Here is a 24,829-nt window from a genome sequence, read left to right on the forward strand (position 1 = left end):
AATTGTGAAAAACTGAGTTTAAATGTATTTGGCTAAGGTGTATGTAAACTTCCGACTTCAACTGTATATATATATATATATATTGTGGTATATAGTATATATTGTGGTATTCTTGTGTAGTGTATATATTGTGGTGTATTTGTGTTGTATACGTCTGAAACCCTACCTCTTCAAGGAGGATCTTAAATAACTAGTCTTTTCCTACTGGCACTGACTTTGCTGATAACTACTTTACTGAGGGAAAATGTGCCTGTTATGACTGTGATATGTGGTTGTCTCACCTAGCTATCTTAAGATGAATGCACTAATTGTAAGTCGCGTCTGCTAAATTACAAAAATGTAAATATATATATATATATATATATATATATATATATATATAAACTGTATATGACTGGAGTACCTGTGGCGTTCTGTCCACCCCTGATGCCGGGTGAAGGGGACCCATTGGGGTCATCCTGCAAAACAACAGGAGAAAGATATTGAGGTCAACTAAGGAGAAGTGAGTCATAAAGGTAATGATAAAAATAGTCATAAGTCAGTGTTTTATCATCAGTTAGCATCACCCACGTTTTGGTTGTCTTCAGGCTTCTCTGATGCTGCTTTCCTTCTGGGGCAAGAAGAAGCCTCAAGTCAGAGCCTCATTCAGTTTGATATCAAAGTTGTACATTCAACATGTCCACTCCACATATGACTAGACATTATTTTGAATAGAAATGTCTGTTGTTCTAACAAGAGGGCTACATTCCTGTGGGACCTGCGGGTCCAGATAGAGATCATTGCGGCGCTGTCAGCATTTTTCATGCTGTGTTTGGGAGCGGGTGGTCAGACAGGCGACTTTGGGATGAAAATATTTATGTTGTCCTGCAGATTATTTTGAAACGTTCGTCTTTCTGCTTTGTATACGTTAGAATACCTATTGTATTAAAAGCATATCTTTGTTGCATTATTCACACACTCAGAATTCGCTGCTTCATGTTAAGTAGCCTACCTCTCCTTTCCTAGTTGGGCGTGCAAGATCAAGTGGGCCTAGTATATGTGTGGTCTCAATTAAATAGAGTACCACAGTATGAGTCATAATACCCATAAAACCTAGTGGTCAAACAAGGAAATGGTTCCAATCGTTTTTCCACCATTCATTTTTCCCATTAAAATGAGGCTTAAAATATGGGCTGTGTTTCGTGTAGGCTTACCCTGGCGTGACGTTTTGATAACCGTGTAAATCTCTCTAGGACAAGGTGACTTTTATCAATATATTCGCCTGTATTTACTCCCCCAAAATGTAATGCTAATTAGCTGCTAATGTGATTATCATAAAGAACTATAAATGCCATGAAGATCTGGACGAGACTGCCGAATCGAGGCAAAGGTAAGAATCTCTGGATTAACTATCTAATGTTCGCTACATTTAGTAATGAATAAATTAGCTAAATTTCTTTAAATTGACAATTCTGTGAACAGTCTTGTGCAAGTTTTAAATTGACACAATACCTGTTAGCAACGGTGTCAGCTAGAGATGAAGTGCAGGAGCTTGCAGGGATTTGTAGTCTTGCATGATGACTACTTTGATACTAATTAGCATTATCGAATCTGAGAGTAAATAGAGCAGAATATATTGATAAAAGTCACCTTGTCCGAGAGAGATTTACATGGTTATCAAAACGTCACGCCAGGGTAAGCCTACACGAAACACAGCCCTTATTTGAAGTGTTTCTAAAATTAATGGAACCATTTCCCTGTTTGACTGCTAGGTTTTATGGGTGTTGTGACACCTCCACTGTGGGGCTCTATAGAGTGGGTTGCCTATGCATGGACTGAGAGTCATGTGGCAGTTATCTTTCCAAGGAAATTAAGTTAAAAATGATTAGACTATAGTTTACTACAGTGTCTGTAAATAAATATTGATAATGCAAAACAGTGGAGGGCGCTCAACCAACGTGAGTCGAGGTGCAATCCAAAAATGTTATCATTGGAAAAGAAAAGGCGCAATGTGTGCTTAGGCTACTATGGTGAGCGAGCATTGCGCCTTTTAATTTTCAATAAATATTGATTACCCATGTATGTGCCTGCATATTGTCCTCCTAAAAGGTAGGCTATATCCTATATGAAAAAAGTAGCTCAAAAGAAGTGCAAGTGTCCACTCATCATTCTTGCTGCTTCAAGTTCAGTCGCCTATGCATGGGCAGAGAAGCACGGGGAAGTTATCTTTCCAAGGAAATGTACTTCATAAATATGATTAGGCTATAGTTTACTACATTGCTTGGAAATAAATATTGATCACTCATATTTGTCTCTGTCTGAAAATTGTCCCACTCCTAAAAGGTAGGCTATAAAACGTAGCTAATTAGAAAGTGCAAGTCTCTCCAACTCTGCTCTCTTCAAACCACATCTAGCCTATTGGCTGATATAGACCAGTAATACAGATAGCCTAATATAATGGACTACGTGAGAATCTCTGTTAATTAAATACATTTCTTAGGTTATTTTTGCGCATTTTGATATTGCCTATAGGGCGCATCATCGCTGCGACATGGCTGCCAAGTGAGTTGCGTCACATACGCCTAAAATAACATTGCAGGACTGCAGTTGGGTTCGGGACCAGTTCTTGCTGTAGCGGGTAGGAGTCGGACAGAAAGCCAGTGGGTGTGGGCGGGTGCGGTATGAAAAACTGAGGGTGTGGGTGGGAGCGGGATGAATAAATCAGTCCCGCGCAGACCTCTAGTTCTAACTCTATGCTCTGAATAGGAATGCCTGCTCTAGTGTTTCTAACTCTATGCTCTGACCTTCGCGCCAGCAGAGCGTTCATCTCCTCCATCAGTCCCCCACTGCCGCCACTCGTCCGGTTGGCTTCGTTTTTGGTCCCTGATCCTGAAGAGTTAGAGTCCTCAGGCTGTAGAGAGAAGAGAGAGAGACACACAGTATGGTAGGAGAGGATAGACCAGAGAGTGTGTTATGTAACCTAGTTGTAAGGGGGGAGAACAAGTTAATGGTCTAAAGGGGCCTCCTTAACCTATTTAATCTCCACTGATATGAAAGAGCTGGGCTTGGTGAACATTGTGCTTTCACCTATCCTATGTTGAGATCAGTGCAGATGAAGGAAAGAAGAGGAGGAGAGAAGGTGACTTTAGACCAGTGGTCACCAACCTTTTCTGAGTCAAGATCACTTTTATCAGTCAAAAAGCAAGCCGAGATTTACCACTCATGACTTACATTTTTTAACATTAACCTCATAAAAACAGTTCTGTAAGAATGGGGTTTGTGCAGTAGGCCTAATACATTATCACAGCATATTGGCTCTATGCTTGGCCTGCCAATATTGTTCTTCTCAGACCATATTATATTTCAAAACTCGAGCGTTGATAACAAAATAGATCAATTAGTGTAGCACTTGCAAGGCACAGCTGAGTATAAATTGAAATAATTTGCAAATAATGTGCTTTTTTTATTTTACTGGACTGATGATACCTGCATCTGACGGTCATGATGATTTCAAGACAACTGGGAACTCGAAAAAAAATAGAAGTAAAATCATGACTTCAGTTGGATGACTGTTCAAAACGATTTTTCCCAGTCAGATCTCGTTTTATTCTGAGTTCCCAGTTGTCGTGAACGAACTGAAGTCGGAGATGTCCTATTTCCGAGTTCCCAGTTGTTTTGTACACGGCATTAGTCTCAGCGGCGGGAGAGAGAGAGAAGCAGAGGATCCGCCTCTCACGGTCCCTGCTCGCTCCTTCCTTTCCTCCAGTGAGACTGCCCAGAGAGAGGGGACACCGTCTTCCACCTCATGGCGAAACTCGAGTCGCACCATTTTTGGCCCCCCCAGTTTTATAATTGCAAAAAACAGCATCAGTGTACTTTAGGACCATGCGGACGCCTTAGAGCGGTCGGGTAGGCTGTTTGGCGGTATCAGACAGCTGGATATAGGACCCTGCGGACACCACAGAGCATACGAACAGAGGCAGCTGTTGTCTGTGTGTAATGTGCTTTTTCTCCAAATTGTAAAAGCAAGCAGAGCAGAAACTGGCTACTCCTAATTTGACTGATGTAGCTGGCAAGGTAACTGCTGTTTGTGTTAACAAAAAAAAGGATTTATTCCCAGTGCTGAGTTAGTAGTGTAACTGACATGTAACGTTAGCTAATGCATTACATGTTTCATCCCCTCTCGACTGAGGTTCTGTCTGAAGTGTATGACCTAGCTAGTTAGTTAGCTACTAGCTACCACAGCCAGTTCAGCTCAAGCTATCTGTCAGGTAGCAGTATCTAACAGCTGTTGTGTGTATGTAATGTTTTGTAGCCTTTGTTTTGTCCCGTTTCAACAGAAGTAAATTAACTTGGCACATTTTTGCCAGTTGATTTAAAGTGCATTCAGAAAGTATTCAGACCCCTTCACTTTTTACACATTTTGTTACATTACAACCTTATTCTTTTTTTTATCCTCATCAATCTACACACAATACCAAATATTGAGAAAGCAAAAACAGGTTTTTAGAATTTTTTGCCAATTATTAAAAATAAAAAACAGAAATACCTTATTTACATAAGTATTCAGACCATTTGCTATGAGACTCAACATTGAGCTCAGGTGCATCCTGTTTCAATTGATCATCCTTGAGATGTTTCTGCAACTTCAATGGAGTCCACCTGTGGTAAATTCAATTGATTGGACATGATTTGGAAAGGCACACACCTGTCTATATATGGTCCCACAGTTGACAGTGCATGTCATAGCAAAAACCAAGCCATGAGGTCGAGGAATTGTCCGTAGAGCTCCGAGACAGACTTGTGTCGAGGCACAGATCTGGGGAAGGGTACCAAAAAATTTCTGCAGCATTGAAGGTCCCCAAGAACACAGTGGCCTCCATCATTCTTAAATGGAAGAAGTTTGGAACCACCAAGACCCTTCCTAGAGCTGGCTACCCGGCCAAACTGAGCAATCGGGGAGAAGGGCCTTGGTCAGGGAGGTGACCAAGAACCTGATGGTCACTCTGACAGAGCTCCAGAGTTCCTCTGTGGAGATGGGATAACCTTCCAGAAGGACAACCATCTCTGCAGCACTCCACCAATAAGGCCTTTATCGTAGAGTGGCCAGACGGAAGCCACTCCTCAGTAAAAAGCACATGACAGAATGCTTGGAGTATGCCAAAAGGCACCTAAAGGACTCTCAGACCATGAGAAACAAGATTCTCTGGTCTGATGAAACCAAGATTGAACTCTTTGGCCTGAATGCGAAGCGTCATGTCTGGAGGAAACCTGGCACCGCTCATCACCTGGCCAATACAATCCCTACGGGGAAGCATGGTGGTGGCAGCATCATGCTGTGTGAATGATTTTCCGTGGCAGGGACTAGGAGACTAGTCAGGATCGAGGGAAAGATGAATGGAGCAAAGTACAGAGAGATCCTTGATGAAAACCTGCTCCAGAGTGCTCAGGACCTCAGACTGGGGCGAAGGTTCACCTTCCAACAGGACAATGACCCTAAGCACACAGCCAAGACAACGCAGGAGTGGCTTCGGGACAAGTCTCTGAATGTCCTTGAGTGGCCCAGCCAGAGCACGGACTTGAACCCAATCAAACATCTCTGGAGAGACCTGAAAATAGCTGTGCAGCGACGCTCCCCATCTAACCTGACAGAGCTTGAGAGGATCTGCAGAGAAGAATGGGAGAAACTCCCCAAATACAGGTGTGCCAAGCATGTAGTGTCATACCCAAGAAGACTCGAGGCTGTAATCGCTGCCAAAGGTGCTTCAACAAAGTACTGAGTAAAGGGTCTGAATACTTTTGTAAATGTGATATTTCAGTTTTTGCTTGCCATTATGGGGTATTGTGTGTAGATTGATGAGGGAAAAAAATGATTTAATCAATTTTATAATAAGGCTGTAGCGTAACAAAATGTGGAAAAAGTCAAGGGTTCTAAATACTTTCCGAATGCACTGTACCATTAGATCTAGCCAAAAGTTGACTAACGTTAGCGAGCTCACTGACTTTAGCTATTATTTTTGCCTCAATCACATTAGACTTGAATCAAACGATGAAACCAGCAGCCAAACGATTGAAGACCGATATTCTGACATCTTTTGACAGCGCAATGTGAGTCAGTATAGCAATGTAACATAATTGATCTGTCAGTTTCCCTAGCTAATTCCCTACTTTTCACACTGACACGTTATAAACAGCTCTACGGGTTTCACTGTCATGGTCACAGTCAGTACACAACACTATGCTCATCATGTCTTAGCAGGACCAGATGATGACAGGTGTCCCAGCAGGGTCAGACAGCCAGGGAAGACCAGTCTACAGAGCTCAGGTGAATGTTGAATGATATTTTAACAACCAGTGAATGGATACAAAGTTCCATCTTGAGTTGATGGTCATTTCTATTATTGAACCATTATGTTATCCAATAATAGAATCAATGTATAAATGTACACCAAGGTCATTCTTTGTCATGCCTCATCTGAGCAGGAGCAGATGGTGACAGGGGTCTCAGCAGGGTCAGGCAATCAGGGAAGACCAGTCTGTGAACTTTTGCAGATACATCATTCTATTCTCTCTAAGCAGCAAACACTGGACAAGCCAGAAGCTTCAAAGATTGAAACTATTTTAAGGCAGTCTGACAAACCTCTAAAGTTGATTTCCAATCCAAACTGTATAAAGGGTTGATATAGGCTTTTCCCGATGACACAAAACATGTCAAACAAAAATATGAGGAAGACCTGGGAGACACTATTGATGATGATGAATGGATATGTCACGATCGTCAGGGAGAGACCAATGCGCAGCGTGTTGAACGAACATAGTGAACTTTATTATCTTTAGTGATAATCGACACAATAAACAAAACAAGAAACGACTCGTGAAGTCCACGGTAACAATGACCGAACACGGAACAAGAACCCACAAACACAAAGGGAAAATAGACAGTATAAATATGGCTCCCAATCAGAGACAACCAACGACAGCTGACACTCGTTGCCTCTGATTGGGAGTCACTCTAGCCAACATAGAATAAAACAAACTAGAACCCCCAACATAGGCATATAACACATAGAATAAACACACCCTGGCTCAACAAATAGAGTCCCAGAGCCAGGGTGTGACAGTACCCCCCCCTAAAGGCGCGGTCTGCGACCGCGCCTCAACTAAAGCAAAACAGGGGAGGGCTGGGCGGGCATACCTCCTCGGCGGCGGTTCTGGCTCCGGCCTTGCCCACCACCCTCCAATAAACCCCCCATAGCGCCCCTGGTCCAGTCTGGCCCCGCTGGCTGGAGCTGAACTGGACGTAGCAGGAGCGGTTAGCTTCAGCTCCGTAGTGGAGTAGTTGGCCGGTACCTTACCAGGCACCGGTGACCCAGGCACGGGTTGTGCTGGACTGACGACGCGCACCCCTGGCTTGGTGCGTGGAGGAGGAACGGGCCGGACCAGGCTGACGACTCGCACCCTTGGCTTGGTGCGAGTGGCAGGAACAGGCCGGGCCGGGCTGGCGACGCGCACCGTAGATTTGGTGCGAGTGGCAGGAACAGGCCGGGCCGGGCTGACGATGCGCACCCCTGGCTTGGTGCGTGGAGTAGGAACGGGCCGGACCAGGCTGACGACTCGCACCCCTGGCTTGGTGCGAGTGGCAGGAACAGGCCGGGCCGGGCTGGCGACGCGCACCGTAGACTTGGTGCGAGTGGCAGGAACAGGCCGGGCCGGGCTGGCGACGCGCACCGTAGACTTGGTGCGTGGAGCAGGGATAGGCCGGGCTGGGCTGGCGACGCACACCGTAGGCTTGGTGCGTGGAGCAGGGACAGGCCGGGCTGGGCTGGCGACGCACACCGTAGGCTTGGTGCGTGGAGCAGGGACTGGCCGGACCGGGCTGGCGACGCACACCGTAGGCTTGGTGCGTGGAGCAGGGACAGGCCGGGCTGGGCTGGCGACGCACACCGTAGACTTGGTGCGAGTGGCAGGAACAGGCCGGGCCGGGCTGGCGACGCGCACCGTATACTTGGTGCGAGTGGCAGGAACAGGCCGGGCCGGGCTGGCGACGCGCACCGTAGACTTGGTGCGAGTGGCAGGAACAGGCCGGGCCGGGCTGGACTGACGACGCACACCACTGGCTTGGTGTGGGGAGCAGGAGCGGGCCGAGCCGGGCTGTCGAAGCGCACCCCTGGCTTGGTGCGGGGAGCAGGAACGGGCCGAGCCGGGCTGACGAAACGCACCACTGACTTGGTGCGGGGAGCAGGAATGGGCCGGACCGGGCTGACGACGCGCACCACTGACTTGGTGCGGGGAGCAGGAATGGGCCGGACCGGGCTGACGACGCGCACCACTGACTTGGTGCGGGGAGCAGGAATGGGCCGGACCGGGCTGACGACGCGCACCACTGACTTGGTGCGGGGAGCAGGAATGGGCCGGACCGGGCTGACGACGCGCACCACTGACTTGGTGCGAGTGGCAGGAACAGGCCGGACCGTACTGGGAACACACACCACTGGCCCTACGTGGGGATCAGGAACAGGCCGGACCGGACTGGCAACACACGCCAGTACCTCTCGCCGTGCCTCTACAACCTCCTTCCCCCTGGTGACCAGTGACTCCCGTAACCTGGCGTCCTCCTCTGCCAATCCGCTGGGCCGCTCTGCCGCGGTCTCCTGCTGGCCCGTCGTCCACGGCGTTAGCCCCCCCCTAAAAATTTTCTGGGGTTGCCTCTCGCCTGTCCGACGTTGACCCGTTTGGCGCCGCTGCTCCTCTCTACGGCGCGCCTCCACCGTCTCTTCTCCCGGCGCTTCCTCCCATGTCCAGCCCAAGAGCTGCCCCTGGACACGCTGCTTGGTCGTTGCATGGTGGGTTCTTCTGTCACGATCGTCAGGGAGAGACCAATGCGCAGCGTGTTGAACGAACATAGTGAACTTTATTATCTTTAGTGATAATCGACACAATAAACAAAACAAGAAACGACTTGTGAAGTCCACGGTAACAATGACCGAACACGGAACAAGAACCCACAAACACAAAGGGAAAATAGACAGTATAAATATGGCTCCCAATCAGAGACAACCAACGACAGCTGACACTCGTTGCCTCTGATTGGGAGTCACTCTAGCCAACATAGAATAAAACAAACTAGAACCCCCAACATAGACATATAACACATAGAATAAACACACCCTGGCTCAACAAATAGAGTCCCAGAGCCAGGGTGTGACAGGATACAGATACAGTGGGGGGAAAAAGTATTTAGTCAGCCACCAATTGTGCAAGTTCTCCCACTTAAAAAGATGAGAGAGGCCTGTAATTTTCATCATAGGTACACGTAAACTATGACAGACAAAATGAGAATTTTTTTTCCAGAAAATCACATTGTAGGATTTTTAATATATTTATTTGCAAATTATGGTGGAAAAAAAGTATTTGGTCAATAACAAAAGTTTCTCAATACTTTGTTATATACCCTTTGTTGGCAATGACACAGGTCAAACGTTTTCTGTAAGTCTTCACAAGGTTTTCACACACTGTTGCTGGTATTTTGGCCCATTCCTCCATGCAGATCTCCTCTAGAGCAGTGATGTTTTGGGGCTGTCGCTGGGCAACACGGACTTTCAACTCCCTCCAAAGATTTTCTATGGGGTTGAGATCTGGAGACTGGCTAGGCCACTCCAGGACCTTGAAATGCTTCTTACGAAGCCACTCCTTCGTTGCCCGGGTGGTGTGTTTGGGATCATTGTCATGCTGAAAGACCCAGCCATGTTTCATCTTCAATGCCCTTGCTGATGGAAATCTCACAATACATGGCCCCATTCATTCTTTCCTTTAAACGGATCAGTCGTCCTGGTCCCTTTGCAGAAAAACAGCCCCAAAGCATGATGTTTCCACCCCCATGCTTCACAGTAGGTATGGTGTTCTTTGGATGCAACTCAGCATTCTTTGTCCTCCAAACACGACGAGTTGAGTTTTTACCAAAAAGTTATATTTTGGTTTCATCTGACCATATGACATTCTCCCAATCCTCTTCTGGATCATCCAAATGCACTCTAGCAAACTTCAGACGGGCCTGGACATGTACTTGCTTAAGCAGGGGGACACGTCTCGCACTGCAGGATTTGAGTCCCTGGCGGCGTAGTGTGTTACTGATGGTAGGCTTTGTTACTTTGGTCCCAGCTCTCTGCAGGTCATTCACTAGGTCCCCCCGTGTGGTTCTGGGATTTTTGCTCACCGTTCTTGTTATCATTTTGACCCCACGGGGTGAGATCTTGCGTGGAGCCCCAGATCGAGGGAGATTATCAGTGGACTTGTATGTCTTCCATTTCCTAATAATTGCTCCCACAGTTGATTTCTTCAAACCAAGCTGCTTACCTATTGCAGATTCAGTCTTCCCAGCCTGGTGCAGGTCTACAATTTTGTTTCTGGTGTCCTTTGACAGCTCTTTGGTCTTGGCCATAGTGGAGTTTGGAGTGTGACTGTTTGAGGTTGTGGACAGGTGTCTTTTATACTGATAACAAGTTCAAACAGGTGCCATTAATACAGGTAACGAGTGGAGGACAGAGGAGCCTCTTAAAGAAGAAGTTACAGGTCTGTGAGAGCCAGAAATCTTGCTTGTTTGTAGGTGACCAAATACTTATTTTCCACCATAATTTGCAAATAAATTCATAAAAAATCCTACATTGTGATTTTCTGGATTTTTTTTCCTCAATTTGTCTGTCATAGTTGACGTGTACCTATGATGGAAATTACAGGCCTCTCTCATCTTTTTAAGTGGGAGAACTTGCACAATTGGTGGCTGACTAAATACTTTTTTCCCCCACTGTATGTTAGAATGCCCTGTCATATTCATATAATCTCAGACATAAATTACTGCAGTTTAAGAGCATCCATAGAACGTTTGCCAGTGAAACTGAATATCATGCACTCAGAAATGTAATTCCTCTACTACAGGTGTAAAACACAAAAGGGGACATATTTGCATATGTTATGCTCTTGTGAAGACTGGATGAATTCTGGTAAAGAGTATGTACTTTTATCTCAGCATGTCTACAGATTCTTCCTTCTCCATGTTTTTGTTTGCTTGGAAATGTTGATACTGGAGACTGTTATCAGAAGAAACTGTGTAACCTAGCATTTATATTGGCTAAGAAATGCATTGTGTCACGATCGTCGTTAGATGATGAAGCGGACCAAGGCGCAGCGTGATAGGCGTACATCTTTTAATGAGTACTTTACACCAACAACAAAACGATACGTGAAGTCTAAAGGTTCACCAACACAAACCTATACAGAACAAGATCCCACAATACTAAAGTGCCAAAAGGCTGCCTAGGTATGGACCCCAATCAGAGACAACGAGCTACAGCTGTCTCTGATTGGGAACCACCCTGGCCAACATAGATATGAACGATCTAGAACAGACCCAATGAAAACTAAACATAACAAGTCCACACCCTGGCTCAACATTTAAGAGTCCCCAGAGCCAGGGCGTGACAGTACCCCCCCCAAAGGCGCGGACTGCGACCGCGCCAACCAAACACAACAGGGGAGGGGCCGGGTGGGCATTCCGCCTCGGAGGTGGATCCGGCTCCGGGCGTGACCACCACTCTCTCGCTATCCCCCGTAGCGCCCCTGGTCTGGTCCCGCTGGCCGGAGCTGGACTGGACACCGGTGGAGCAGATTGCTCTTGCTCCGGAGTGGAGCAGCTGACCGGTGCCGGACCAGGCACCGGTGGAACAGGCACGGGCCGTGCCGGACTGACGACGCGCACCACTGGCTTGGTGCGGGGAGCAGGAACGGGCCGGACCGGGCTGACGACGCGCACCACTGGCTTGGTGCGGGGAGCAGGAACAGGCCGAACCGGGCTGGCGACGTGCACCACTGGCTTTGTGCGGGGAGCAGGAACGGGCCGGACCGGGCTGACGACGCGCACCACTGGCTTGGTGCGGGGAGCAGGAACAGGCCGAACCGGGCTGGCGACATGCACCACTGGCTTTGTGCGGGGAGCAGGAACGGGCCGGACCGGGCTGACGACGCGCACCACTGGCTTGGTGCGGGGAGCAGGAACAGGCCGGACCGGGCTGGCGACGCGCACCACAGGCTTGGTGCGGGGAGCAGGAACGGGCCGGACCGGGCTGGCGACGCGCACCACAGGCTTGGTGCGAGGGGCAGGAACAGGCCAGACCGGGCTGGCGACGCGGACCACAGGCTTGGTGCGGGGAGCAGGAACAGGCCGGACCGGGCTGGCGACGCGCACCACAGGCTTGGTGCGGGGAGCAGGAACAGGCCGGACCGGGCTGGCGACACGCACCACAGGCTTGGTGCGAGAGACAGGAACAGGCCGGACCGTACTGGGAACACACACCACTGGCCTTGTGCGGGGATCAGGAACGGGCCGGACCGGACTGGTAACACACCCCAGTACCTCTCGCCGTGCCTCTACACTCTCCTTCCCCCTCATGACCAATGGCCCCCGTAACCTGGTGGCCTCCTCTCCTAGTCCGCAAACTCGCCCTGTAGCTGCCTCCAGCAGCCCCGTTGGCGCCGCTTCTCCTCTCCTGCCTGGGCATCCTCCCTCATCGCCCTCCGGTAGCGGACGGCCTCCTCCTCCGTGATTCTCCCCCAACCGAGGAGGACATCTACCAGAGTAACCTCCTGTTCCATACCCGGCGTTTGCTCCTGCACATGCTGCTTGGTCCTATTTTGGTGGGATCTTCTGTCACGATTTGTTATAAACAGCGGACCAAGGCGCAGCGTGATAGGCGTACATCTTTTAATGAGTACTTTACACCAACAACAAAACAACAAAACGATACGTGAAGTCTAAAGGTTCACCAACACAAACCTATACAGAACAAGATCCCACAATCAACTGTGCAAAACAGGCTGCCTAAGTATGGTTCCCAATCAGAGACAACGAGCTACAGCTGCCTCTGATTGGGAACCACCCTGGCCAACATAGATCTAAACGATCTAGAATAAACACATAGAACAACTAAACATAGGAACTAACACCCTGGCTCAACATAAAGAGTCCCCAGAGCCAGGGCGTGACACATTGCCATTAATGGAAGGTTGGTTATCCTCCCATAATGTCACAATGGATGGCAGAAATGTCAAGTTATGTATCACTATCACATTTGATTTATTACAGAGTTAAAGGTATACTGTGCAACTTTCATAAGGTCTGGATGCCTTATATGGAATACTGTACGACAAAAGGAGTCTGTATTGAAAACATGTCAGGGGAGATACCTATTTAGGCAATCTCTAGCTGCTGGGCTGCTCAGTCCTGGCCCTGGGGGCCTGCCGTACTGTTGGTTGTCACTCTGGCCTTGGCATAACATACCTGAAACCAATAATAAAAGAGCTCTACAGTACTATTAGGCCTATGATATGAATTATAGTGCCCTCTGTAATTATTGGGACAGTGAAGCATTGTTTCTTCTTTTGGCTCTATACTCCAAAAGTTTGGATTCGAAATCAAACAATGACTATGGAGTTAAAGTGCAGACTGTCAGCTTTAATTTGAGGGTATTTTCATCCATATCGGGTGAACCGTTTAGAAATTACAGCACTTTCTGTACATAGTCCCCTCATTTTAGGGGAGCAAAAGTATTGGGACAAATTCATTTGTATGTGTATTAAAGTAGTAAAAAGTTAAGTATTTGAGCCCACATTCATAGCACGCAAGCTTGTGACTACAAGTTTGTTGGATGCATTTGCTGTTTGTTTTGGTTTTGTTTCAGATTATTTTGTGCCCAATAGAAATGAATGGTAAATAATGTATGGTGTCATTTTGGAGTCACTTATATTTTAAATAAGAATATAATATGTTTCTAAACACTTTTACACTACATGGACAAAAGTATGTGATCGTCAAACATCTCATTCCAAAATCATGGGCATTAATATGGAGTTGGTCCCCCCTTTGCTGCTATAACAGCCTCCACTCTTCTGGGAAGGCTTTCCACTAGATGTTGAAACATTGCTGCGGGGACTTGCTTCCATTCAGCCACAACAGCATTAGTGAGGTCAGGCACTGATGTTGAACGCTTAGGCCTGACTCGCAGTCTGCGTTCCAATTCATCCCAAAAGTGTTCGATGGGGTTGAGGTCAGGGCTCTGTGCAGGCCAGTCAAGTTCTTCCACACTGATCTTGACAAACCATTTCTGTATGGACCTCGCTTTGTGCACGGGGGCATTGTCATGCTGAAACAGGAAAGGCCCTTCCCCAAACTGTTGCCACAAAGTTGGAAGCACAGAATCGTCTAGAATGTCATTGTATGCTGTAGCGTTAAGATTTCCCTTCACTGGAACTAAGGGGCCTAGCCCGAACCATGAAAAACAGCCCCAGACTATTATTCCTCCTCCACCAAACTTTAGAGTTGTTACTATGCATTTGGGAAGGTAGCGTTCTCCTGGCAACGCCTTTCCACTGCTCCAGAGTCCTATGGCGGCGAGCTTTACACTACTCCAGCCGACGCTTGGCCTTGCACATGGTGATCTTAGGCTTGTGTGCGGCTGCTCGGCCATGGAAATGTGAGCTTATGTGGCCTACCACTTCGCATCTGAGTCATTGTTGCTCCTAGACATTTCCATGGTTTAAAAAAGTTATGAAATCTCATGTAAGCCAGTATCAAACTTTGCTGGAAGCTGTAGGCACGGGTGATTTGAGCTATCCGATTGGCCAGCGCAGTAGGCGAACTCGATTTAGCCACAGATCTCCCGGTCACCCGGTAAGGCGGAGTTTGTCTTTTCAGACAAATTAAAAGGTTAAAAATGGGAACACTTTGCTTACCCGGTGCGCAGGGCGTCTGAATCAAGTCCACCTACCACCAACAGCACAACACAATAAAAAAAAGGAGTGCAAGCCTTTATCATTGGCTTGTCTACAGAAATGTTTGGTGATTGACTAGGAATACCTTGAAGATGGACCGGTTGGTGACCACTGCTTTAGACTATTGAGATACACACGCAGTATGTTTGCCTTTGCCATATCGTCACTACTATAAAGCTCATTACGTCTTTATAAACCCCCATAGGATGCTCTGACATCCCAATGTCTATGGAGGTATCAATAGATAGTCTGTGTCTATACTGTAGATCACAAAGGGGAGGTCCATGTGATATGTTATGTTACATTGTGATTGGTTTGATTGGCATCTTACTCTATTGACGCGGCGCAGTTTGGCTCCAGCGATCATGGCGGCGAGTCCCGTTGGGGCGGGAGCCTCCTCACCCTGTCCCCCTCCACCCATGGGCAGCGGTGGAGGCAGGGGAGGCGGGGGAGCACCTGCAGAGGGGGGAGGGGGGCCGGGAGGGGGAGGAGGCATAGGGGCACCCAGGGAGGGGGGGCCTCCACCTAAAGAGGGGGGGCCACAGCCCATGGACATGGGGGGAGGCATGGGAGCTGGGGGGGCTACAGAAAGCACACCGGGATGGCCTTGGAAAGGAGAACCTAGTGAAATTGAGAGAGGGAGAGAGAAAGAGGTCAGAAGACATTCTTTATAATGTCACAGGACATTTAACATAAAACACTGGTAAAACATTGATGTGGGGTAAGTCTTAGGTGGAGGTGCAGCAGTGTCTGATTTGAAAGCGAATATGCGTTCACATCAGGCACTTGAGACACTTGATAATGCCAAACTGTAAAGACAACCTTACATTTTTTCAAAATGTACTTAAAAAATGTAAAGGTTACAAAAAAAGTATTTAATTATTCAGTGGGTTGAGTTCAGCGTTTCCTCACCTGGGTTCGAGGATCGTCGTTCCCTCTCCATGTGTGCCTGCAACTGCTGCTGCTCCATAACCTGTCTGGAGAGACACACAGTCAGTCAGTCAGTCAATCAGCCCACCTCCATTATACGACTGTCATAGCACAGACAACAGTATTTCAATTGTATAAGTATATACCACAGTCAGCTAGCCTATAGCCCTCCAACCCTCCAGTTCTCCAGCCCTCCAAACCTCCAGCCCTCCAACCCTCCAGTTCTCAAACCCTCCAGTTCTCAAACCCTCCAACCCTCCAGCCCTCCAGTCCTCCAGTCATACAGCCCTACAACCCTCCAGTTCTCAAACCCTCCAACCCTCCAGCCCTCCAGTCCTCCAGCCCTACAACCCTCCAGTCCTCCAGTCATACAGCCCTCCAACCCTCCAGTTCTCAAACCCTCCAACCTTCCAGCCCTCCAGTCCTCCAGCCCTACAACCCTCCAGTCCTCCAGTCATACAGCCCTACAACCCTCCAGTTCTCAAACCCTCCAACCCTCCAGTCCCCCAGCCCTACAACCCTCCAACCCTCCAGTCCCCCAGCCCTCCAACCCTCCAACCCTCCAGTCCCCCAGCCCTACAACCCTCCAACCCTCCAGTCCCCCAGCCCTCCAACCCTCCAACCTTCCAGTCCCCCAGCCCTACAACCCTCCAACCTTCCAGCCCTCCAACCCTCCAACCCTCCAACCCTCCAGTTCCCCAGCCCTACAATCCTACAGCTCTACAGTTCTCCAGTCCTCCAACCCTCCAGGTCTCCCGCTGTCCAAGGTCTGGTAAAATGATGGCATGTGGTATAAGTAGCCTGAATTGATGTCTGCTTATGTACAGTACATGGACAAGTAGTGCTACATATGAACTTCCATGACAAGATAGATCCTCTCCCTGCTGTTCACTATGCTGCAGGCTTCCCTTTCTCCTTCTCCCGCTCTCTCCTCCTTTACCCCCTCTTACTCTTTCTCTATCTCTCCCTCTCTCCCTCCCTCCATCCCTCCCTCCCTCCCTCCCTCCCTCCCTCCCTCCCTCCCTCCCTCCCTCTCTTCCCTTCTCCCCCTCTGATGTGAGAAGCATATGTCAGAGCTCTGGGCGGAGCGAGAGAGAGCGAGAAAGAGAGAGAGAGAGCACAGAGAGGATGTGGAATTTTCCAGCTGTGTGTCTTGTTGGAGAGAAGATGTGCTGACCCAGCAGCCACAGGCCTGGGAGATACACTCTGTTATACTGACTGTTACCACTGGAGGAGGCTCCACACACACACACACACACAAACACACACACACACGCACATTACAATCATATTTGTTCTGTTCTGCTTTGGCATTTGGAGTTGAGATGAAACGATAAGCGGAGCAGAAATAGCTCAGGTTATAAAGGCTGGCTGGTCCTGTAATTCCCTGAGGGCCTAGAGATAGAGATAGATTGCAGAAACAGCTTGAGTTACTGTACCTCTCTGAAGAGTCTAAAAGTCCTGGAGCATAAATCTGATATTAACATCTATTCTCCACAATCTGCCCACCATGGCTTAGTACTTCCCATGTTTAGCTGTCATTATACCTCTATCATTCCTCTCTCTCTCTCTCTCTCTCTCTCTCTCTCTCTCTCTCTCTCTCTCTCTCTCTCTCTCTCTGCTACTCTCCCTCTCGTCCTCCTGTCTGTTAATCCTGTAAGGAGACAGAGAGAGCGAGAACAGAGGTAGGAGAGGGAGGAGAGGAATAAAAGCTTGATGAGGACAGATGGGGGTCATGTGGACAGGGGCGCTGCTGCCTGATAGCTGACTGACTCCTGCGTGACAGACAGACCACTCTATATCGTACAGTCTATGCTGACAGACTCACACAGACAACACAGTGTTATTAATGATTTAATCCTCTCGTTGGGAATTATTTCAGGGAAGTTCAGTGGATGTTGTGTCTGATGTCTTTCATGTCTTTGCCATGCTGACATCCACAGTGATACTCTCTCTGGAAAATGTTGTGTGAATGTTGTGTGGATGTTGGGTGATGACCTCGATGCCTTACCTTGCTCTCTGCACCTCCATCTCGTCTGTAGTGGGCCCATTCTGGACTCTGGACCCCAGCTGGACTGCTGGGCCTGGGAGGGAAGGAGGGAGGGAAGGAGGGAAGGAGGGAAGGAGGGAAGGAAGGAAAGGAAGAAAAGACAGAGATATTGGTTAACATTCTTTGTATGGTTGATTTGATTGTTTATGTTGGTGCCAGCCAGACACAGAGCGAGAGAGCGAGAGAGAGAGCGAGAGAGAGAGAGAAGCAGAGAGAGAGAGAGAGAGAGCGAGAGAGAGTAGCAGAGAGAGAGAGAGAGAGAGAGAGATAGTAGCAGAGAGAGAGAGAGAGAGAGAGAGAGAGAGAGAGAGAGAGAGTAGCAGAGATAGAGAGAGAGAGAGAGAGAGAGAGAGAGAGAGAGAGAGAGAGAGAGAGAGAGAGAGCGAGAGGGGGGGGGGGGAAGAGAATGATAGAGGTATAATGACAGCTACTCTTATCCACCTGACAGGTGAGGCTCAGGTAGACCACTCCCACCTGCATCACAGCTGTCACTCACTCTCTTTTTTACGTCACACAGACATACTCCTGTTACGTAGCCCAAGCACTGCCTGTGGGACTTTACAAAAAGAGAGAGGGGTTCACAGTTATCAACAGAGGAGAGTGGTACCAGTTTGACTGGTAATGTGGTGGGCCTGAACCAAAGCTACAGACAGGATCATCACACAGACATTGTGGCCCTCGAGGCGTGGTGTTTGACACGAGTTGTGCACTACAATCTCTTCTGTTGTTCACTACTGTCGGAAGTGTCTCCATAGCAACCAGTGACAGGTCAAAGAGGATGTTGATTGCTTTGGTTGGTCCAGTTATAGCCAGTGTTCCAAAATAACACACAACAACAAAGGGACCTGACTCATAATCTCCGGCCATTATGCTGCTACATAATGCTACTGGCCAGACAGTCTCAATACTGCTACATACTGCTACTGGCCAGACAGAGTATCCATACTGCTACATACTGCTACTGGCCAGACAGTCTCAATACTGCTACATACTGCTACTGGCCAGACATAGTCTCAATACTGCTACATACTGCTAATGGCCAGACAGAGTCTCCATACAGCTACATACTGCTACTGGCCAGACAGTCTCAATACTGCTACATACTGCTACTGGCCAGACAAAGTATCCATACTGCTACATACTGCTACTGGCCAGACATAGTCTCAATACTGCCTCATACTGCTACTGGCCAGACATAGTCTCAATACTGCTACTGGCCAGACAGAGTCTCAATACTGCTACTGGCCAGACAGAGTCTCCATACTGCTACATACTGCTACTGGCCAGACATAGTCTCAATACTGCCTCATACTGCTACTGGCCAGACAGCGTCTCAATACTGCTAATTACTGCTACTGTCCAGACAGAGTATCCATACTGCTACATCATGCTACTGGCCAGACAGTCTCAATACAGCTACATACTGCTACTGGCCAGACAGAGTATCCATACTGCTACATACTGCTACATACTGCTACTGGCCAGACAGAGTATCCATACTGCTACATACTGCTACTGGCCAGACAGAGTATCCATACTGCTACATACTGCTACATACTGCTACTGGCCAGACAGAGTATCCATACTGCTACATACTTCTACTGGCCAGACAGAGTCTCAATACTGCTACATACTGCTACTGGCCAGACAGAGTCTCAATACTGCTACTGGCCAGACAGAGTCTCCATACTGCTACATACTGCTACTGGCCAGACAGTCACAATACTGCTACATACTACTACTGGCCAGACAGAGTATCCATACTGCTACATACTGCTAATGGCCAGACAGAGTCTCCATACTGCTACATCATGCTACTGGCCAGACAGTCTCAATACTGCTACATACTGCTACTGGCCAGACAGAGTAAACATACTGCTACATACTACTCAAAGCCAGACAGAGAATCCATACTGCTACATACTGCTAATGGCCAGACAGAGTATCCATACTGCTACATACTGCTACTGGCCAGACAGAGTATCCATACTGCTACATACTGCTACATACTGCTACTGGCCAGACAGAGTATCCATACTGCTACATACTTCTACTGGCCAGACAGAGTCTCAATACTGCTACATACTGCTACTGGCCAGACAGAGTCTCAATACTGCTACTGGCCAGACAGAGTCTCCATACTGCTACATACTGCTACTGGCCAGACAGTCACAATACTGCTACATACTACTACTGGCCAGACAGAGTATCCATACTGCTACATACTGCTAATGGCCAGACAGAGTCTCCATACTGCTACATCATGCTACTGGCCAGACAGTCTCAATACTGCTACATACTGCTACTGGCCAGACAGAGTAAACATACTGCTACATACTACTCAAAGCCAGACAGAGAATCCATACTGCTACATACTGCTACTGGCCAGACAGAGTATCCATACTGCTACATACTGCTACTGGCCAGACAGAGTATCCATACTGCTACATACTGCTACATACTGCTACTGGCCAGACAGAGTATCCATACTGCTACATACTTCTACTGGCCAGACAGAGTCTCAATACTGCTACATACTGCTACTGGCCAGACAGAGTCTCAATACTGCTACTGGCCAGACAGAGTCTCCATACTGCTACATACTGCTACTGGCCAGACAGTCACAATACTGCTACATACTACTACTGGCCAGACAGAGTATCCATACTGCTACATACTGCTAATGGCCAGACAGAGTCTCCATACTGCTACATCATGCTACTGGCCAGACAGTCTCAATACTGCTACATACTGCTACTGGCCAGACAGAGTAAACATACTGCTACATACTACTCAAAGCCAGACAGAGAATCCATACTGCTACATACTGCTAATGGCCAGACAGAGTCTCCATGCTGCTACATACTGCTACTGGCCAGACATAGTCTAAATACTGCTACAAACTGCTACTGTCCATCAGAGTCTCAATACTGCTACATACTGCTAATGTCCAGACAGAATATCCATACTGCTATATTCTGCCACTGGCCAGACAGAGAGAGTATCCATACTGCTACATACTGCTACTGGCCAGACAAAGTATCCATACTGCTACTGGCCAGACAGACTCTCAATATTGCTACATACTGCTACTGGCCAGACAGAGTCTCCAAACTGCTACATACTGCTACTGGCCAGATATAGTCTCAATACTGCCTCATACTGCTACTGGCCAGACAGAGTCTCAATACTGCTAATTACTGCTACTGTCCAGACAGAGTCTCAATACTGCTACATCATGCTACTGGCCGGACATAGTCTACATACTGCTACATACTGCTACTGGCCAGACAGAGTCTCAATACTGCTACATACTGCTACTGGCCAGACAGAGTATCCATACTGCTACATACTGCTACTGGCCAGACAGAGTCTCAAAACTGCTACATACTGTTACTGGCCATACAGAGTCTCAATACTGCTAGATACTACTACTGTCCAGACAGAGTCTCCATACTGCTACATACTGCTACTGGCCAGACAGAGTATCCATACTGCTACATACTGCTAATGGCCAGACAGAGTCTCCATACTGCTACATACTGCTACTGGCCAGACAGAGTATCCATACTGCTACATACTGCTACATACTGCTACTGGCCAGACAGAGTATCCATACTGCTACATACTGCTACATACTGCTACTGGCCAGACAGAGTATCCATACTGCTACATACTTCTACTGGCCAGACAGAGTCTCAATACTGCTACATACTGCTACTGGCCAGACAGAGTCTCAATACTGCTACTGGCCAGACAGAGTCTCCATACTGCTACATACTGCTACTGGCCAGACAGTCACAATACTGCTACATACTACTACTGGCCAGACAGAGTATCCATACTGCTACATACTGCTAATGGCCAGACAGAGTCTCCATACTGCTACATCATGCTACTGGCCAGACAGTCTCAATACTGCTACATACTGCTACTGGCCAGACAGAGTAAACATACTGCTACATACTACTCAAAGCCAGACAGAGAATCCATACTGCTACATACTGCTAATGGCCAGACAGAGTCTCCATGCTGCTACATACTGCTACTGGCCAGACATAGTCTAAATACTGCTACAAACTGCTACTGTCCATCAGAGTCTCAATACTGCTACATACTGCTAATGTCCAGACAGAATATCCATACTGCTATATTCTGCCACTGGCCAGACAGAGAGAGTATCCATACTGCTACATACTGCTACTGGCCAGACAAAGTATCCATACTGCTACTGGCCAGGCAGACTCTCAATATTGCTACATACTGCTACTGGCCAGACAGAGTCTCCAAACTGCTACATACTGCTACTGGCCAGATATAGTCTCAATACTGCCTCATACTGCTACTGGCCAGACAGAGTCTCAATACTGCTAATTACTGCTACTGTCCAGACAGAGTCTCAATACTGCTACATCATGCTACTGGCCGGACATAGTCTACATACTGCTACATACTGCTACTGGCCAGACAGAGTCTCAATACTGCTACATACTGCTACTGGCCAGACAGAGTATCCATACTGCTACATACTGCTACTGGCCAGACAGAGTCTCAAAACTGCTACATACTGTTACTGGCCATACAGAGTCTCAATACTGCTAGATACTACTACTGTCCAGACAGAGTCTCCATACTGCTACATACTGCTACTGGCCAGACAGAGTATCCATACTGCTACATACTGCTAATGGCCAGACAGAGTCTCCATACTGCTACATCATGCTACTGGCCAGACAGTCTCAATACTGCTACATACTGCTACTGGCCAGACAGAGTAAACATACTGCTACATACTACTCAAAGCCAGACAGAGAATCCATACTGCTACATACTGCTAATGGCCAGACAGAGTCTCCATGCTGCTACATACTGCTACTGGCCAGACATAGTCTAAATACTGCTACAAACTGCTACTGTCCATCAGAGTCTCAATACTGCTACATACTGCTAATGTCCAGACAGAATATCCATACTGCTATATTCTGCCACTGGCCAGACAGAGAGAGTATCCATACTGCTACATACTGCTACTGGCCAGACAAAGTATCCATACTGCTACTGGCCAGACAGACTCTCAATATTGCTACATACTGCTACTGGCCAGACAGAGTCTCCAAACTGCTACATACTGCTACTGGCCAGACAGAGTATCCATACTGCTACATACTGCTACTGGCCAGACAGAGTCTCAAAACTGCTACATACTGTTACTGGCCATACAGAGTCTCAATACTGCTAGATACTACTACTGTCCAGACAGAGTCTCCATACTGCTACATACTGCTACTGGCCAGACAGAGTATCCATACTGCTACATACTGCTAATGGCCAGACAGAGTATCCATACTGCTACATACTGCTACTGGCCAGACCTAGTCTAAATACTGCTACATACTGCTACTGGCCAGACAGAGTATCCATACTGCCACTGGCCAGACAGAGTCTCAATGCTGCTACATACTGCTACTGGCCAGACAGAGTCTCCATACTGCTACATACTGCTACTGGCCAGACATAGTCTCAATACTGCCTCATACTGCTACTGGCCAGACAGAGTATCCATACAGCTACATACTGTTACTGGCCAGAGTCTCCATACTGCTACATACTGCTACTGGCCAGACAGAGTCTCAATACTGCTACAACTGCTACTGGCCAGACAGAGTAACCATACTGCTACATACTGCTACTGGCCAGACAGAGTCTCCATACTGCTACATACTGCTACTGGCTAGACATAGTGTTAATACTGCTACATACTACTACTGGCCAGACAGAGTCTCAATACTACTACATACTGCTACTGTCCAGACAGAATCTCAATACTGCTACATACTGCTACTTGCTAGACAGAGTATCCATACTGCTACATACTGCTACTGGTCAGACAGAGTCCCAATACTGCTACATACTACTACTGGCCAGACATAGTCTCAATACTGCTACATACTGCTACTGTGCATCAGTCTCAATACTGCTACATACTGCTACTTTCCAGACAGAGTCTCAATACTGCTAGATACTGCCACTGGCCAGACAGAGTCTCCATACTGCTACATACTGCTACTGGCCAGACAGAGTCTCAATACTGCTACATACTACTACTGGCCAGACATAGTCTCAATACTGCTACATACTGCTACTGTGCATCAGTCTCAATACTGCTACATACTGCTACTGTCCAGACAGAGTCTCAATACTGCTAGATACTGCCACTGGCCAGACAGAGTCTCCATACTGCTACATACTGCTACTGGCCAGACAGAGTCTCAATACCGCTACATACTGCTACTGGCCAGACAGTCTCAATACTGCTACATACTGCTACTGGCCAGACAGAATCTCCATACTGCTACATACTGCTACTGGCCAGACGTAATCTCAATACTGCTACATACTGCTACTGCCCAGAAAGAGTATCCATACTGCTACATACTGCTACTGGCCAGACAGAGTCTCAATACTGCTACATACCGCTACTGGCCAGACATAGTCTCAATACTGCCTCATACTTCTACTGGCCAGACAGAATCTTAATACTGCTAATGACTGCTACTGTCCAGACAGAGTCTCAATACTGCTACATACTGCTACTGGCCGGACAGATTCTACATACTGCTACTGGCCAGACAGAGTCTCAATACTGCTACATACTACTACTGGCCAAACAGAGTCTCCATACTGCTACATACTGATACTGGCCAGACAGAGTCTCCATACTGCTACATACTACTACTGGCCAGACAGAGTCTCCATATTGCTACATACTGAAACTGGCCAGACATAGTCTCAATACTGCCTCATACTGCTACTGGCCAGATAAAGTCTCAATTCTGCTAATTACTGCTACTGTCCAGACAGAGTCTCAATACTGCTACATACTGCTACTGGCCAGACAGAGTCTACATACTGCTACATACTGCTACACACTGCTACTGGACAGACAGTGTCTCCATACTGCTACATACTGCTACTGGCCAGACAGAGTCTCAATACTGCTACATATTGCTACTGGCCAGACAGAGTCTCCATACTGCTATATACTGCTAC

At 47.7% G+C, this 24,829-nt stretch overlaps 1 protein-coding gene across 1 annotated transcript in view; it reads right to left on the reverse strand.

The window, feature by feature from the left end:
• Positions 1–24,829, reverse strand: part of LOC311106761 (ena/VASP-like protein) — a gene marked incomplete at both ends in the record, with an annotated part of 34,500 nt that overhangs the window by 2,624 nt on the left and 7,047 nt on the right. The window contains 6 exons of the mRNA XM_084149155.1: positions 404–458; positions 571–610; positions 2,784–2,890; positions 15,131–15,420; positions 15,712–15,776; positions 17,741–17,813. Coding sequence (XP_084005281.1) covers positions 404–458; positions 571–610; positions 2,784–2,890; positions 15,131–15,420; positions 15,712–15,776; positions 17,741–17,813 — 630 coding nt within the window. The remainder of the gene's footprint in view (positions 1–403; positions 459–570; positions 611–2,783; positions 2,891–15,130; positions 15,421–15,711; positions 15,777–17,740; positions 17,814–24,829) is intronic.

The sequence above is a fragment of the Coregonus lavaretus genome (assembly GCF_964263955.1).
Source record: "Coregonus lavaretus genome assembly, chromosome: 31".
In the NCBI taxonomy this organism is placed as follows: Eukaryota; Metazoa; Chordata; class Actinopteri; order Salmoniformes; family Salmonidae; genus Coregonus; species Coregonus lavaretus.